Below are 17,423 nucleotides of genomic sequence, written 5' to 3' on the forward strand. Positions count from 1 at the left end.
ATTGTCCAGGTAGCTGTGAGAGTCTAGGTTTATAGTAGATATCAGTAGATAAGCTGTCTCCAGAGATGGAGACAGAAAGATCAAGAAAGGGGAGGGAGGTGTCAGAAATGGACCAGGTAAATTTGAGGGCAGGGTGAAAGTTGGAGGCAAAGTTAATGAAGTCAACAAGCTCAACATGTGTGCAGGAGGCAGCACCAATGTAGTTGTCGATGTAGCGAAGGAAAAGAGGGGGACAGATACCCGTATAGACTTGGAACATGGACTGTTCCACAAAGCCAACAAAAAGGCAGGCATAACTGGGACCCATGCGGGTGCCCCTGGCTACACCCTTGGTTTGGAGAAAGTGGGAGGAGTCAAAGGAAAAATTATTGAGAGTAAGAACTAATTCCACTAGACAGAGGAGAGTGCTGGTAGAGGGGAATTGGTTGGGTCTGGAATCCAAAAAGAAGCGAAGAACTTTGAGACCGTCCGGGTAGGGGATGGAAGTATATAGGGACTGGACGTCCATGGTGAAAATAAGGCAGTGGGGGCCAGGGAACTTAAAAACATTGAAAAAATTCAAGGCATGAAGTGTCACGAACATAGGTGGGAAGAGATTGAACAAGGGGGGATAAGACAGTGTCAAGGTCTGCAGAAATGAGTTTGGTTAAATGATTAAATGCAGAGGTTTTATATGGCACTGGTGAGGCCTCACTTCAAGTATGGTGAGCAGACTTTGGTTCCTCACCTGAGAAAGGATGTGCTGACATTGAAGAGGGTTCATAGGAGGTTAACGAAAATGATTCTGGGTATGAAAGGCGGTTGATGTCATTGGACCTGTATCCGGTGGAATTTAGAAGAATGAGGGGAAATCTCACTGAAACCTATTGAATGTTGAAAGGCCTAGACAGAATGGATGTGGAGATGATGTTTTCGATAATGGAAGTCTAGGACCAGAGGGTCTAACTGTAAAATAAAGGTACACTCATTTAGAGTATAGAAGATGAGGAAGAATTTCTTCAGCCAGAGAGTGGTGAATCTGTGGAACTCATTGCTACAGTTGGCTGCGGAGACCAAGTATTTTAGGGTGTATTTAAGGTGGAGGTTCTTGATAAGTCAGGGCATGAAAGATATGGGGAGGCAGGAAAATTAAGTTGAGAGGGAAATGCATCAGCCATGATCAAGCGGTAGAACAGTCTTGATGGGCCAAATGGCCTTATTCTGCTCCTATGTCATAATAACATGGTTAATGTAAATACTGTCGTGCTTGGGTGGCCATAGATGGACCACAATTATGTCAGCAAGTATATTGAGTGCTTATGGAAAGTGTTCACTGGAAGTTTTCATGTTTTATTGTTTTACAACATTGAATCACAGTGGATTTAATTTGGCTTTTTTCACACTGATCAACAGAAAAATACTCTTTCATGTCAAAGTGAAAGCAGATCTCTACAAAATGATCTAAATTAATTACAAATATACAATACAAAATAATTAATCGCTTAAGTATTCACCCCCTTTAACATGACACACCAAATCATCACTAGTGTAGCCAATTGGTTTTAGAAGTAACATAATTAGTTAAGTGGAGATCACCTGTGCGCAGTCAAGGTGTTTCAATTGATTTTTGTAAAAATAAACCTGTATCTGGAAGGTCCAGCTTCTGGTGTGTCAGTATCCTGGCAAAAACTACACCATGAAGACAAAAGAACACTTCAAGCAACTCTGTGAAAAAGGTTATTGAAAAGCATGTCAGGAGATGGATACAAGAAAATTTCCAAGTCACTGAATATCCCTTGGAATACAGTTAAGTCAATCATCAGGAAATGGAAAGAATATGGCACAGCTGTAAATCTGCCTAAAGCAGGCCATCCTAATAAGCTGAGTGACAGTGGAAGAATGGGACTAGTGAGGGAGGCCACCAAGAGATCTATGACAACTCTGGAGGAGTTACAAGCTTCAGCGCCTGAGAAGGGAGAGACTGCACGTACAACAACTGTTTGCTGGGTGCTTCATCAGTCACTCGGGAGAGTGGCAAAGGGAAAGACACTGTTGAAAAATACTCACATAAGATCTCGGCTGGAGTTGCTAGAAGACATGTGGGAAATGCATAAGTCAGCTGGTGGACTTCTAAGGTCTGATGAAACCAAAATTGAGTACTTGGCCATCAAACTAAACACTATATTTGGCCTAAGCCAAAAACAGCACACCATCAAAAACACACCATCCCTACCATGAAGCACGGTGGTGGCTGCATCATGCTGTGGGGGTGCTTCACTGGAAGGGTTGTGAAAATAGAGGGTAAAATGACTGCAGCAAATTACAGGGAAATCCTGGAGGAAAACATGATGCAGTCTGCAAAAGAACTGCAACTTGGGAGATTTGTTTTCCAGCAAGACAATGATCCAAAGCTTAATGCTAAAGCTACACAGGAATGGCTTAAAAACAACAAAGTTAATGTCCTAGAGTGGCCAAGTCAGAGTTCAAACCTCAATCCAATTGAGAATGTGTGGTTGGACTTGAAAAGTGCTGTTCACTCATGATCCTCATGTAATCTGACAGAGCTTGAGCAGTTTTGTAAAGACAAATGAGAAAAAAATTGCAGTGTCCAGATATGCAAAGCTGATAGAGACTTATCCACACAGACTCAAGGATGTAATTGCTGTCATAGGTGCATCTACAAAATATTGGCTTGAAAGGTCGAGTAATTATTCTATCAATTATATTTAATAATTGGAATAAATTTAGATCAATTTGTAGAAATTTGTATTCACTTTGACATGAAAGAGACTTTTCTGTTGATCAGTGTTAAAAAGCTAAATTAAATCCACTGTGATTCAATGTTGTAAAACAATAAAACATGAAAGCTTCTCTGGGTGATGAATACTTTCTATAGGTTCTATATCTTATGCTCCATACATTTTCCATGTATGGAAGCTGTATTTGATAGTCTTTGATTGTCATTTCCTTTCTCATGTTGGCTATTAGGTTAACTGCCAATTTCAAAATTCGGAGTGAATTTATTGTTAAAGTACATACAGCATATGTCACCCTGAGATTCATTTTCTTGCAGGCATTCACAGTACATACAAAGAAATCCAGAAAGGAGTAAGGATAAGATTGGCAAGGCGAGGAAACTTGAGGTGACCCAAGAGGTCCAAAGTTTACTCAGGATAGAATGGTAGTATATATATGTTTTTAGAAGCTAAAATCAGGCTGGACCCTTTTGGAATATAAAGATAGCAAGGGAGTGCTCAAGGACAAGTTCAAAGTCGAAAGTAAATTTATTATCAAATACATATGTGTCACCATTTACAACCCTGAGATTCATTCTTGTGGCATTCACAATGAAAAGTAATTTACCGTAGATTCCGGACTACAGAACGCACCTGATTAAAAGCCGCACGCTCTAATTTTAGAAAGAAAATCAATTTTGTACTTGTACAAGCCGCACCGGATTTTAAGCCGCAGGTGTCCCACGTTGTAATATGAGATATTTATACAGAAAGATAATACACGTAAGGATTTTTTAACTTTTAATTAAATCCGTATGGTAACATAAACAAATACATATTGCAAATGCTTTTTTTCGAACAGTGCCTGTAACACAGCTACTTTTAAATATACATACGTATTGGTAACACACAAATTACGTTGCGTATACTTTTTTACTGAACAGTGCACGAACAACATTCCAATATCTCCTAACGACTGGTAAAAAAAATATATATACTGCAGCCTACCAGGAAAAGTTATTGATCGCCTTCTTCATCTTCCTCCTGTGCACTAAAACCATCAAAGTCCTTCAGTGTCCGAATTGAATAAAACCTCAGGATCTCATCATTCACTTCAGTCTCTTCGTTGTCGCTCTCACTTGAGCGCACGCGGTCCTCTTCATCACGCAGCAGTCCAGCCTTTCGAAACCCGCTGGTGATGGTGGATGTTGTGACACGGCTCCACGCATTTAGGATCCACTGGCAGACTTGAGTTAAAGATGCTCTTCGCATGCGTCCTGTTTTGGTAAAGGATTTCTCGCCGCTCGTCATCCAAGCCTCCCACTCAACGTGCAGCGCCACTTTAAATGCCCGGTTCACATTGATGTCCAGTGGCTGCAAATACTTCGTGGTGCCCCCAGGAATCACAGCTGGAATTGAGTTTGTGCTCTTGATGGCAGCTTTCACTGAACTTTCATTGTCAGCCGCTTAAAAAATCACCATCGGTGGAAGCTTTAGTCCGGATGCTGTGCAGCTCAGAACACAAGTAAAATGCGTTCTTTCATGGCCACTTGTTTTCAGTGTGATGGACGAGTCACCTTTTTTATTAACAATCCGAGTGAGAGGCAGGTCAAACATCAAAGGTACTTCACCCATATTTATGATATCATCTGGCCCGATGGAATTCTCCGCTATCTTTGTTTGAGTGAATGTGCGGAAGTTAGCAAGTTTTTCCTCGTGGTCGGGAGGGAGCTGCTGACACAGAGTCGTGCGTACCTTGACGGACAGGCCTTTTCGTCTCATAAATCTAAAACACCACGATGGCCCACCTCTAAAATCTTTGATTTTCATTTTGGTGGCGATTGCTTTAGCCTTCAGTCTGATCTGCACGGTGGAAACATCGCGGCCGCCTGCTCTCTGTGTGTTAACCCAGTCTTCAAGAAAGTTTTCAAGTTCGGGCCATCTGCTATGATTACCTCTGAAAGCTTTTGTCGTCTTTTTGCATTGACTCAGTTCTTCACGCTGGCGTCTCCACCGTCTCACCATCGATTCATTTATGCCAAGATTATGTGCAGCAGCTCGATTTCCTTCTTCAACCGCCAGATTGATCGCCTTTAACTTAAAAGCTGCATCATATGCTTTTCTTCGAGTGTTTTCCATGTTGATGAGGGTGAGTACAAATGACTGATTTACAGTAATTTAATTGTGAAAGTGCGCTTGATTTATCGTACAATTTCATTGGACCTCTGTGAACTACTCATCAATTTTATTGGTCTACGGTTAAGAGGCAAAATGTTTTTGGCGGCATGAAAAAAAAACATGCATTAGCCGCACTGTAGTATAGGCCGCAGTGTTGCTGCAGTGTTCAAAGCGTGGGAAAAAAGTAGCGGCTTATAGTCCGGAATTTACGGTAATCAATAAGAAACTGCTCTCAAAGATAGACAAGCACCAGTGTGCAAAACACACCAATTTGTGCAAATACAAAAAAATAACAAACTAATAATGATAAATATTGAGAGTATTACTTGCAGAGTCCTTGAAAGTGACTCCACTCATTGTGGGTGTCAGGTGAGTGAAGTTATCCACTCTGGTTCAGGAGCCTGATGGTTATAGGGTAATAACTGTTCCTGAACCTGGTGGTGTGGGTCCTAAGGATCCTGTACTTCCTTCCTGAAGGAGCGAGAAGAGAGCATGGCTCGGGGAGAGGGGAGGCAGGGTCCTTAGTGACAGATGCTGCTTTCCTGTGACAGTGCCCCTTCTAGATGTGCTCAATGGAGGGGAGGGATTTACCTGTAATGAACTGGCCTGTATCTTTACAGGTTTTTCCATTCATGGGCATTGATGTTTCTATACCAGGCTGGGATGTTATCGGTCAATATACTGTCCACTAGATGACATGCCGCATCTTAGCAAACTTCCAAGAAAATAGAGGTACTGCCCTGCCTTCTTTTTAAAGGCACTTAAGTGATGGATCCAGGCCAGATCCTCTGAAGTGATAAAACTGAGTTATTATTTCAGTGGATCAGAAGTTACTGAACCTCTGACCCCCCTGATGAGGACTGCCTCTGGATTTCTCCTCCTGTACTCAATCTCTCTCCTATGTGTTGATTTATCACCATCTTTGATTAAACCAACTACAGTGGTGGTATCGGAGCTGAATTCATCCTCACAGTCATAGTGCAGATTCATACGTTAAAGTATAATTTAGGCCATGAACACCATTTCTCAAAACATAGAGACACAGAAAACCTACAGCACAATACAGGCCTTTTGGCCCACATTGTTGTGCTGAGCATGTACTTACTTTAGAAATTACCTAGGGTTACCCATAGCCCTCTGTTTTTCTAAGCTCCATGTACCTCTCCAGGAGTCTTTTAAAGGACCCTATCATATCCACCTCCACCACCATCGCCAGCAGCCCATTTCACGCACTCACAACTCACTGCGTAAAAAAACTTACCCCGGACATCTCCTCTGTACCTACTTCCAAGCGCCTTAAAGCTATGCCCTCTGGTGTTGTGTTAGCCATTTCAGCCCTGGGAAAAAGCCTGTGACTATCCACACGATCAATGCCTCCCATCATCTTATATACCTCTATCAGGTCACCTCTCGTCCTCCGCCGCTCCAAGGAGAAAAGGCCGAGTTTACTCAATGTATTCTCATAAGACACACTCCCCAATCTAGGCACCATTCTTGTAAGTCTCCTCTGCACCCTTTCTGTAGTTTGATCATCCTTCCTGTAGTGAGGTGACCTGAACTGAACACAGTACTCCAAGTGGGGACAGACCAGGTCCTATATATCTGCAATATTACCTTTTGGCTCTTAAACTCAATCCCACGGTTGATAAAGGCCAATGCACTGTAAGGCTTCTTAACCACACAATCAACCTGTGCAGCAGCTTTGAGTGTCCTATGGACTCGGACCACGAGATCCCTCTGATCTCCAATGGTAAGACACTGCCAAGAGTCTTACCATTAATACTATATTCTGCTATCATATTTGACCTACCAAAATGAACCATCTCACACTTATCTGGGTTGAACTCCATCTGCCAGTTCTCAGCCCAGTTTTGCATCCTATCCATGTCCCACTGTAACCTCTGACAGCCCTCCACACTATCCACAACACCCCCAACCTTTGTGTCATCAGCAAATTTACTAACCCATCCCTCCACCTCCTCACATTCAGGTCAATTATAAAAATTACAAAGAGTAAGGGGCCCAGAACAGATCCCTGTGGCACACCACTGGTCACCGACCACCATGCAGAATATGACCTGTTTACAAACACTCTTTGTCATCTGTGAGCAAGCCAATTCTTGATCCACGAAGCAATGTCCCCTTGGATCCCATGCCTCCTTACTTTCTCAGTAACCCTTGAATGGGATACCTTATCAAATGTCTGGCTGAAATCTATATACACTACATCTACTGCTCTACCTTCATCAATGTGTTAGTCACATCCTCAAAAAATTCAATCAGTCTCGTAAGGCCTGACCTGCCTTTGACAAAGCCATGCTGACTATTCCTAATCATATTATGCCTCTCCAAATGATCAGAAATCCTGCCTCTCAGGATCTTTTCCATCAACTTACCAACCACTGAGGTTAGACTCACTGGTCTCTAATTTCCTGGGCTATCTCAACTCCCTTTCTTGAATAAGGGAACAATATTTGCAACCCTCCAACCCTCCAGAAACTCTCCCGTCCCATTGATGATGCAAAGATCATTGCCAGAGGCTCAGCAATCTCCTCCCTCACCTCTCACAGTAGCCTGAAGTACATCTTATCCGGTCCCGGAGACTTATCCTACTTGATGCTTTCCACAAGCTTCAGCATATATTCTTTCTTATTGTCTATGTGCTCAAGCTTTTCAATCTGCTTTAAGTCATCCCTACAATCAGCAAGATCCTTTCCCGTAGTATATACTGAAGCAAAGTATTCATTAAGTACCTCTGCTATCTCCTCCAGTTCCATACACACTTTTCCACTGTCATACTTGATTGGTTTTATTCTCTCACATCTTATCTGCTTGTTCTTCACATACTTGTAGAATGCCTAAAAAAATGACTCTTCCATGAAGGTCATATTTGTGCAGGTGTTGCTGCACAGTAGAACCGTGCACCACCACTCCAGAGTCTGCTAAATCTTCCTGAAGGTCTTTTGCAGTCAAACAGGGGTTTTGATTTGCCTTTCTAGCAATCCTACGAGCAGTTCTCTCGGAAAGTTTTCTTGGTCTTCTAGACCTCAACTTGACTTCCTGTTAACTGCCATTTCTTAATTACATTACGAACTAAGGAAATGACTACCTGAAAATGCTTTGCTATCTTCTTATAGGCTTTTGCTTTGTGGGCATCATTTATTTTAATTTTCAGAGTTTTAGGCAGCTGCTTTGAGGAGCCTATGGCTGCTGATGGTTGGGATAAGGTTTGAGGAGTCAGGGTATTTATAAAGCTTTGAAATTTGCATCACCTGGCCTTTCCTAACAATGACCGTGAACAAGCCATAGTCCAAACAAACTATTTACGGTCTGACACCTTGGTAAAATTTACCTGAGAGCTCAAATCTCTTGGGGTGCCCAAACTTTTGCATGGTGCTCCTTTCCTTTTTTTCACTCTAAAATTGTACAAAGCAAAAATAATACACTAACCTTGCTTAAAATGTTGAAAAGAATGTTTCATCTTTAACTTTATGACTTCTGGAGATCAGTTCATCTTCTACTCACTTAACTATTCACAGTAACAGAAATTTTGACTAGGTATGCCCAAACTTTTGCATGCCACTATATCTACATATTGTGTCAAGAAACCTTCCTGAACACACCTATCAAACTCCACCCCATCTAAACCCCTCACTTTTGGGAGATGCCAATCAATATTTGGGAAATTAAAATCTTCCACCATGACAACCCTGTTATTATTACACCTTTCCAGAATCTGTCTTCCTATCTGCTCCTCAGTGCCCCTGTTACTATCGGGTGGTCTATAAAAAAAACACCCAGTAGAGTTATTGACCCCTTCCTATTTCTAACATAGAGACTCCAAGACTTCCTCCTTTTCTGCAGTCATGGTGCTATCTCTGATCAACAGCTCCACGCCCCCACCTCTTTTGCCTCCCTCCCGGCCCTTTCTGAAAAATCTATAGCCTGACACTCTAAGTAGCCATTCCTGCCCCTGAACTATCCAAGTCTCTGTAATGGTCACAATATCATAGCCCCAAGTACTGATTCATGCTCTCTCATCTGCTTTGTTCATGATGCTTTTTGCATTAAAGTAGACACATCTGAAATCATCAGCCTGAGCGCATCCCTTCTCTATCACTTGCCTATCCTCCGTCTCGCACTGTCTCCAAGCTTTCTATATTTGTGAGTCAACAGCCTCTTCCTCTATCTCTTCAGTTCGGTTCCCAACCCCAACAATTCTAGTTTAAACTCTCCCCAATAGCCTTAGCTTTAAAAAGTGAAAGGACAAAACAATCTGTACTGATTTGGCTGTCCTCTTCTAGTAACATTAACTTCCCGTTTGCAGCAAGTTTGCAGTAGCAAGCTGGAATATGTGTACAACTCCACAATTCAGATTGAGCTGAACTCTGTGTTTTAATCAATTAAATATCATTTCATTGTTTTGCCAAACATAAGTAGTAAGAATTGACTGCTTGACTATATTTTACGCTTATTAATTCAGATTAGAGATATGAGTATTTTAATTTCTACAGGCGTTATTCTGTATATACTGCTGGTTGGTTACCCTCCTTTCTGGGATGAAGATCAGCATAGACTGTACCAACAGATCAAAGCTGGTGCTTATGATGTGAGTAGACTGACTACCTCTCACTGATTCAAGAACTTAAAGATGTTTAAATAGTGTGCGGTAGTTTTATTTTAATTCATTTGATTGCTGTAACACCCATCATTTTTAAATAACGTGCTGTGGTACCACTTGCATTAGAACATTTGTTTGATTTTATCTGTTCCGTATATTTGGCCATCAATGTTTCAGGAATTAGCATTTTAAATCTTGGCAAAATTACCAATCCGCACACAGATACTTTCCATCTCATTTAGACTTCTAATACTCAGGGTGCCTTTGAATTCTGGCAAAATCACCTCTGAAACAGTGTTGTGATAAGTGAACTACCCTGAAATGTCATTCGAGGTTCGATATTCCTGGTTCATTTGAATAGCCAAAAACTGCTGGATCTTTGGTACAGTATCTGTTATTTTAGGAAGTACGAGGTGGAAGGATAAAAGGACAAAGGTTTAACCTTAATATGGATTAACATGGTGAGCAAAAGTCAGTTAATTGAATTTAATCTATTATTATTTTATTCCATTTTCCTTTGGAATTGGATTGAGATAACAGGAGGTTGATTCTTAAAGTGAAACATCATAGAAGTATGACTTTGAGAGTACTGAAATTGGAAACCTACTGTGTTCAGCAAAAAAGAACTTGACAGTCTTTATTTTGCAAAGCAGTTCCGTATGTTAAGGTCTGAAAATCCAGCACCTTTACATCTCAAGCTGTTACTGCATATTGCGGCCATCATGCAATGCAGTTCACTATCTGACAGCATGTTCACTATCTGATTTGCTGTCTGCTAAGCTTTCTCTTCAGAGGACAAAATTGCACCAGAAAACTGGCCAAGAAATTTACACTTTTCCTCATTCACTTTTTGCATCACTCTTTTCACTAATACTTTATCAAACCTGACAACTTTTACATTTGAGGGATGAGAGGTTTGAATGGTAGGCTGGTCTGAAATGTCAGATCATATGGAATCCAGAGTAAGGCAAGCAATTGGATGCAAACTTAACATGGTGGTAGAGGGCTGCTTTTCTGAGTGATTGCTGGTGTGCCAAGGGGATCAATGCTGAATCCCAACAACTATTGGATCACTTAAACATGTTGAACACCATGTAATCACACATTATGTAAGAACACAATGTAATCCCAAACTTTTCAAAACCCTGTGCACTCATTCCCACAATATTTCCTCAATTGTCAGAATTGTCTGAGCAAATCTACACCTGGATGCCAGATATTTCCTCCAACTAATATGCTGTTCTGTACCTTTTGATTCTGTTTCTCTCCCTGGCAACTCTTGAGCCTGAGAGAGATTTTGTTACTTTGGTTCTGTATTTTAAAATGATATTAATCTTCAATGACATCAGTTAAGTTACTAAGCTTGCCTTTAATTTATTTTCAATCCTCTTGATTACCTTATCAAAACTTGCCTGTATTCCAATTCATACCAAGTTTTACCCACCTGTCTCCCTTGTTTCATTGTCTTACATTAGTTTCTTGCCCAATTAATCTCAATTTTTAAAATAAAATATATCCTTGTCTTCACATTCCTCCCTTGCCTTGTACATCCAGATTTCTTTTAACTACCTGACAGCATTAAAAGATCTTTGCCCTCCTCCTTTATTGAGGCTGGCATATTAGAACTGAAAGACATGTATGCATTTTTCAAAATAGTCCAACTAAGTAATATTTTGCAGCACTCAGTAAGGAAATCAATTTGTAGGTGAGCAATATTTGTTTTATACGACAATTAAAGTGAGGAAATCCAGTGAGGATTTCTACATTTCTGTTTTGTAGTTCCCTTCACCAGAGTGGGATACAGTCACTCCAGAAGCTAAGGATCTTATCAACAAGATGTTAACCATCAATCCTGCCAAACGGATCACGGCCTCAGAAGCCCTGAAGCATCCATGGATTTGTGTAAGTTCCACCTTCTGTACAATGCTGCTAACTGTGTCATCTTATGTTAACTGTATATTACTCATCAGCCAGTACTTGCATGTAAAGGATCACAAGTTCCTCAAAAAAATCTTTCTGTTAAGCCACCTAAAGATTTTCAATAACTTCCTAAGTACTTCATAGGATAAAATTAATTTTGATGTTTGGCTTCTGGCAAAAAATGGTTGCCTGTTTATATGCAGCAAGGTCTCCATTATATAGTTTCAGATTAATTATAATTTTATAATACTGAAAAAATGCTGCTTAATTTTCTCTCTCAGGTTTACAGGGGAATTGAGAGAAAGTAATATATTACATCTACCACCAAGAATCTATGGGAGAAATTTATTTTGTAATAAATTTTGTTATGGAAATACTGTTCAGATTATTAAAAACAAAGATATACAGGAATATAAAGTTTGACTTCTATAGGTTTTGGCCAATCATACTAAAACTGATTTTCACTGACTGTTTTACAAACTGATGTACCATTGCAAGAATCTGAGAATCTTGCCTATAACACAGAACAGTGCAGCATTGGACAGCCCTTTCAGACCCTGATGTTACAATCTTGTTACCAATTTATACTAAATGTCCTCCTCCTGTTTACCATCCAAATCCCTCCAGTATTATCCCCAGTAACCCATCCCAGGCATCTACCACAAACATTGCCCCTCATGTCACCTTTAAACTTCTGTGCTAACCTTAAAGCATGTCCTCTGGTATTTGACATTTTTATCCAGACTATCTACTCTTTCTATACCTCTTATAATTTAAAAAAAACTTCTATCAGCTCCCCCCTCAGTTTCAATGAGACCAACCCAAGTCTGTCGAACCTATCTTTATACCATCAACCCTTTAATCCTGGTAAACTCCCTTTGCACCCTTTCCATAATCGCCACATTTTCCCACAACAGCGCAATTTGAATTGCACACAATACATAAAAAACCTACAGCACAATACAGGCCCTTCGGCCTACGAAGTTGTGCGGAACATGTCCCTACCTTAGAAATTACTAGGCTTACCCATAGCCCTCTATTTTTCTAAGCTCCATGTATCTATCCAAAAGTCTCTTAAAGACCCTATTGTATCCACCTCCACCACCATTGCCGGCAGCCCATTCCACACACTCACCACTCTCTGAGTAAAAAACTTACCCCTGACATCTCTGTACCTACTCCCCAGCACCTTAAAGCTGTGTCCTCTTGTGGCAACCATTTCAGCCCTGGGAAAAAGCCTATCCACATGATCAATGCCTCTCATTATTTTGTACACTTCTATCAAGTCATCTCTCATCCTTCGTCGCTCCAAGGAGAAAAGGCCGAGTTCGCTCAACCTATTCTCATAAGGCATGCTCTCCAATCCAGGCAATATCCTTGTAAGTGGCTTCTACGGCTCTTCTATACCTTCCACATCCTTCCTGTAGTGAAGCGACCAGAACTGAGCACAGTACTCCAAGGGGGGTCTGATGAGGGTCCTATATATCTGCAACGTTACCTCTCGGCTCCTAAATTCAATTCCACGATTGATGAAGGCCAATACTATATAATTCATCCAGAGCATTGATACAGATTACAAGCAACAGAGGTCCTAGCACACCATTGGCCATGGACCTCCTCTTGCACCATCTCCTTAGAAGTATATTGTACTGCACTATACATCTACTTTTCACTAACCACCACATAACACAAGTAGTAATTCTGAGATTATAATACTGGAAATCCTGCTACTTAACTTTCCACCTAGCTCCCCATCTTTATCTTGCAGACCTTATCCCTATCCCTACATATGTTATTCGTATCAATATGGCCCTCAGCTTCTGGCTGCTCATCCTCCCTTCCAGGAATGTCGTATGTCCACTACAAGACATCATTGACCCTGGCACTAGGGAGGCAACACGTGATCTTGGAGTCTCAATTGTGACCACAGAAACACTTATCTGCAATCCTTATTATCAAGTCCCCATCACTATCACTGTGCCTGATGACCTGCTTTGCCTCAGAGCCGGGCACTGACCTGACTACTGCTGCTGGCCTCTGAAAGGTCATCCCCCTAACAGTATCTATAGGGGACTCAGGGCAATGGCCACAGGGAAACTGAACCCTCTGGCAATGGCCACAGGGAACTACCTGGATGCACTTCCCACAAACGTAGTTGTCAGGAGGACAGATTCCCTGACCTCCCACACTTTGCAGGAGGAGCATTCCTTTGCCCTGACTGCCATTTTATCTACACTCTCAAAAATCACAGATTTAACAGGAAAATAAAAAATGTTCTTATCTGATTCTTACCCGCTACTCACTTGTGCCTCCTCACCAAAGCCTCTCCACACTTCCATTTGCCCACTCTCCCTGCAGCTTCGCCAGAAATGTAGTGGTCATTGTGAGATCGCCAATAGAAAATCATTTCTATTTGCCTGTACCAGCATCAGAGTGCCAGCAATCAGGGGCAGAGGAACATCAGCAGAAGATTTAGTTGTCTTTGTCCGTAATTATACAGGTGTGACAGTATGGAATTCATAGATTACCTATAATGGTGAAAGAAAATTCAAATTTTTTGGCATTAAACACAAAATATATGACAGAACATACTATATGTAAATATTTTAATGTATCTATGTATTTGTTTTGTAGCAACGATCAACTGTTGCTTCATGCATGCACAGACAGGAGACTGTTGAATGCCTCAAAAAATTCAACGCGAGAAGAAAACTCAAGGTCAGATATAATTTTATTCTTTTCTCTTAACGGAACCTGTTTTAGATGCTATTTGATGCATGAAGACAAACTTCATGTTGTCAGTGCTAAAATTTTCTGACTTCAGGGGGATGAGATTCTGCAGCTAAATCGTTTGGAGACATCTGAGGTAGTATCACTGGAGATGGAGTTCCTCCAGCATTTTATATACAGTGTTATAAATAAAGTATTCACCACCACCCCCCCCTCCAGGATGTTTTCACATTTTATTATTTTATGACATTGAATTACACTGGATTTAATTTGGCTTTTTTAACACTGTTCAACAGAAAAGACATTCACATCAAGGTGAATACAAATTTCTACAAATTGGTCTAACTTCATTACAATCATTAAAAAAAACAATAATTGCATAATTACTCTGCTCCTTCAAGTCAGTATTTAGTAGATGGACCTTTGGCAGCAAACTCATCCTTGAGTCTGTGTGGATAGGTCTCTGTCAGCTTTGCACATCTGGACACTGCAATTTTTCCCCATTCTTCTTTATAAAACTGCTCAAGATCTGTCAGATTGCATGGGGATTGTGAGTGAACAGCCCTTTTCAAGTCCAGCCACAAATTCTCAATTGGATTTGGGCTGGACTTTGATTTGGCCACTCTAGAACTTTAACTGTGCAGTTTTTAAGCCATTCCTGTGTACCTTTGGCTTTATGCTTGAAGCTATTGTCTTGCTGGAAAACAAATCTCCCAAGTTACAGTTCCTTTGCAGACTGCATCATGTTTTCTTCCAGGATTTCCCTGTATTTTGCTGCATTTATTGTACCCTCTACCTTCACAAGCTTTCCAGGCCTGGTGCAGTGAAGCATGCCCACAACATGATGCACCCACCAGCATGCTTCACAATGATGTGTTTTGATGATGTACAGTGCTTGGACTATATCGTTTAGTCTGATGGCCAAAAAGTTCGATTTTTGTTTCATCAGACCGTAGAACCTTCTCCCAGCTGATTTTAGAGTCTCACACATGCCTCCTGGCAACTCCAGCTGAGATTTCATGTGAGTTTTTTTTTTCAACAGTAGCTTTTTCTTTGCCACTGTCCCAGGCAACAGCTGTTGTATGTGTGGTCTCTCCCATCTCAGCCACTGAAACTTGTAATTCCTCCATAGTTGTCACAGATCTCTTGGTGGCCTCCCTCACTAGCCCTAGTACAGTCATCCAGTTTTTGAGGACAGCCTGCTCTATGCAGATTTACAGCTGTGCCATGTTCTTTTCATTTTGATGATTGACTTAACTGCACTCCAAGGGATATTCACTGACTTGGAAATTTTCTTGTCTCCGTCTCCTGACTTGTGCTTTTCAATAACCTTTTTGTGGAGTTGCTTGGAATGGTCTTTTGTCTTCATGGTGTAGATTTTGCCAGGATACTGACTCACCAGCAGTTGGACCTTCCAAATACAGGTTTATTTTTACTCAGTTGAAACACCTTGACTGCACACAGGTGATCTCCACTTAACTAATTATATGACTTCTAAAACCAATTGGCTACACCAGTGATGATTTGGTGTGTTATGTTAAAGGAGTGAATACTGTGCAATCAATTATTCTGTATTGGATATTTGTAATTAATTTAAATAACTTTGACTTTGACACAAAGGAGTCTTTTTCTGTTGATCAGTATCAAAAATAGCCAAATAAAATCCACTGTGATTTAATGTTGTAAAACATGAAAACTTCCAAGGGAAAGGTGATTACTTTTTCATAGGCACTATATGCTATTCTCGATTTCCAGCATCTGCAGAATCAGGTATTGTTACAAGATGTAGTGTGGGGTTACCTTTGTGATCAAGCTTGATAAATTTTACATTGTGTTTGTCTTTGAAGGCATTTTCTGACAGCTGCATACTCGGCTCATCTACTTTATACCCATTATTCGTCTGGCAACCCTCTCTCGATCAGTATTCAAGCCTACAATTTGTCTGCTTTATCTTATCATCTCAACCCTAGCACACGTTCATACCCAAAACACGCAGCTCCTCAGTGGCAGTAGTTATTCACTCTTAGCTTCTGCAGGGCCTAAACAGTCTAGAAGGCTTAATGATATTTCATTGTTTCTTTTTGGAAAAGCAGAATCTAATAGGAAAGAATTTGAAGAATTGACAGTCATCCTGTGAAGGGCATCAGCTTGACAGTGGCCATTGCCAGGGTTGATAGGGTTAATAATGATATCTGCTTACTGAGCCCTTCCACTTACTTCCCATTTCATCCTTGACCCTTCGTCCGACTCAGGCTCAGATAGTGTGGCTATTCACTTCCTGCTTTTTCCTCTCCACTTACCATGCGAGCTTTATTTCTTACCCACTTCAGATATCTGAGAACCAAAACTCTCTCAGAGAGAGGAAAATTATGCTGAAAATGTCTTCACTGAGCCATCAGCTCAGAGGTTGCGACCTGGACTTTAGTGTTTTTTTGATGTAATGAAATAGAAGAGTTGCGCACATGGTGAGATAGTTAGGATGAGCACACTTGTGCATGTTCCCTTGCAGGAATGATGGTGCACCAGACAGTACAAAAGAAGCAGATGAGAGGGTGAGGCTACAGACATACTCAATCAAACTTTGTCAGAAAACTTGCTATAATGCCAAAGGGCAAAAGACTTGTTCACCCACTTTGTATAGAGTTTAGAGATTAGCAACTGTGCTTTCCAATATAGGAGGTTACATCCTGTAACCTACCTGTGGAACATCCCATAATGGGCCCAGTAGAGGCTATGGTCAGAATCACTCCAACCCTTCAGCATACCTCACTGTAGTACTGCACCTCACCCGTGGGATGGGTGAAACAAAACCCAATTTTCCTCAGGATCAATAAAGTATGTCTGTCTGTCCACATGTTACTGTCAGCTGGGGAGCCACAGTAGCATAGCAGTTATACTGATGCTGTTATAGTGCCAGTGACCCAGAATCAATTCCGCTGCTGTGTGTAAAAAGTTTGTGTGTTCTCCCCGTGACCGTGGTACTCTGTTTTCTTCAAGTGCTGCAGTTCTTCCCAAATCCCAAAGGTGTCCAGGTTAGCAGTTAATTGGTCACATGGGTGTGTTTAGGCAGCACGGGTTTGTTGGGCCAGAAGGACCTGTGCTGTGCTTTGAGATTGCACTAGTGAACTTGTTGGCAGTAAACAAAATTATAAATTGCTGCATTAATCACACTGTTTCTCTTAAATCATCACTGCAATCAATAACTTTCCTTTTGTAGTTGAGGTTTTGAACCATCTGTACGATCTGGCAGTTTTGTGATG

The 17,423-nt window shown here is 41.0% G+C and overlaps 1 protein-coding gene across 7 annotated transcripts in view; it reads left to right on the plus strand.

The window, feature by feature from the left end:
- The window catches only part of LOC132404565 (calcium/calmodulin-dependent protein kinase type II subunit delta), a 460,565-nt gene that overhangs the window by 324,251 nt on the left and 118,891 nt on the right, over positions 1-17,423 (plus strand). For all 7 annotated transcript variants that reach the window (XM_059988784.1, XM_059988786.1, XM_059988789.1 and 4 more), the window contains exons 9-11: positions 9,407-9,501; positions 11,293-11,415; positions 14,068-14,151. In XM_059988784.1, coding sequence (XP_059844767.1) covers positions 9,407-9,501; positions 11,293-11,415; positions 14,068-14,151 — 302 coding nt within the window. The remainder of the gene's footprint in view (positions 1-9,406; positions 9,502-11,292; positions 11,416-14,067; positions 14,152-17,423) is intronic.

This window comes from Hypanus sabinus, chromosome 14 (assembly GCF_030144855.1).
Source record: "Hypanus sabinus isolate sHypSab1 chromosome 14, sHypSab1.hap1, whole genome shotgun sequence".
Taxonomy (NCBI): domain Eukaryota; kingdom Metazoa; phylum Chordata; class Chondrichthyes; order Myliobatiformes; family Dasyatidae; genus Hypanus; species Hypanus sabinus.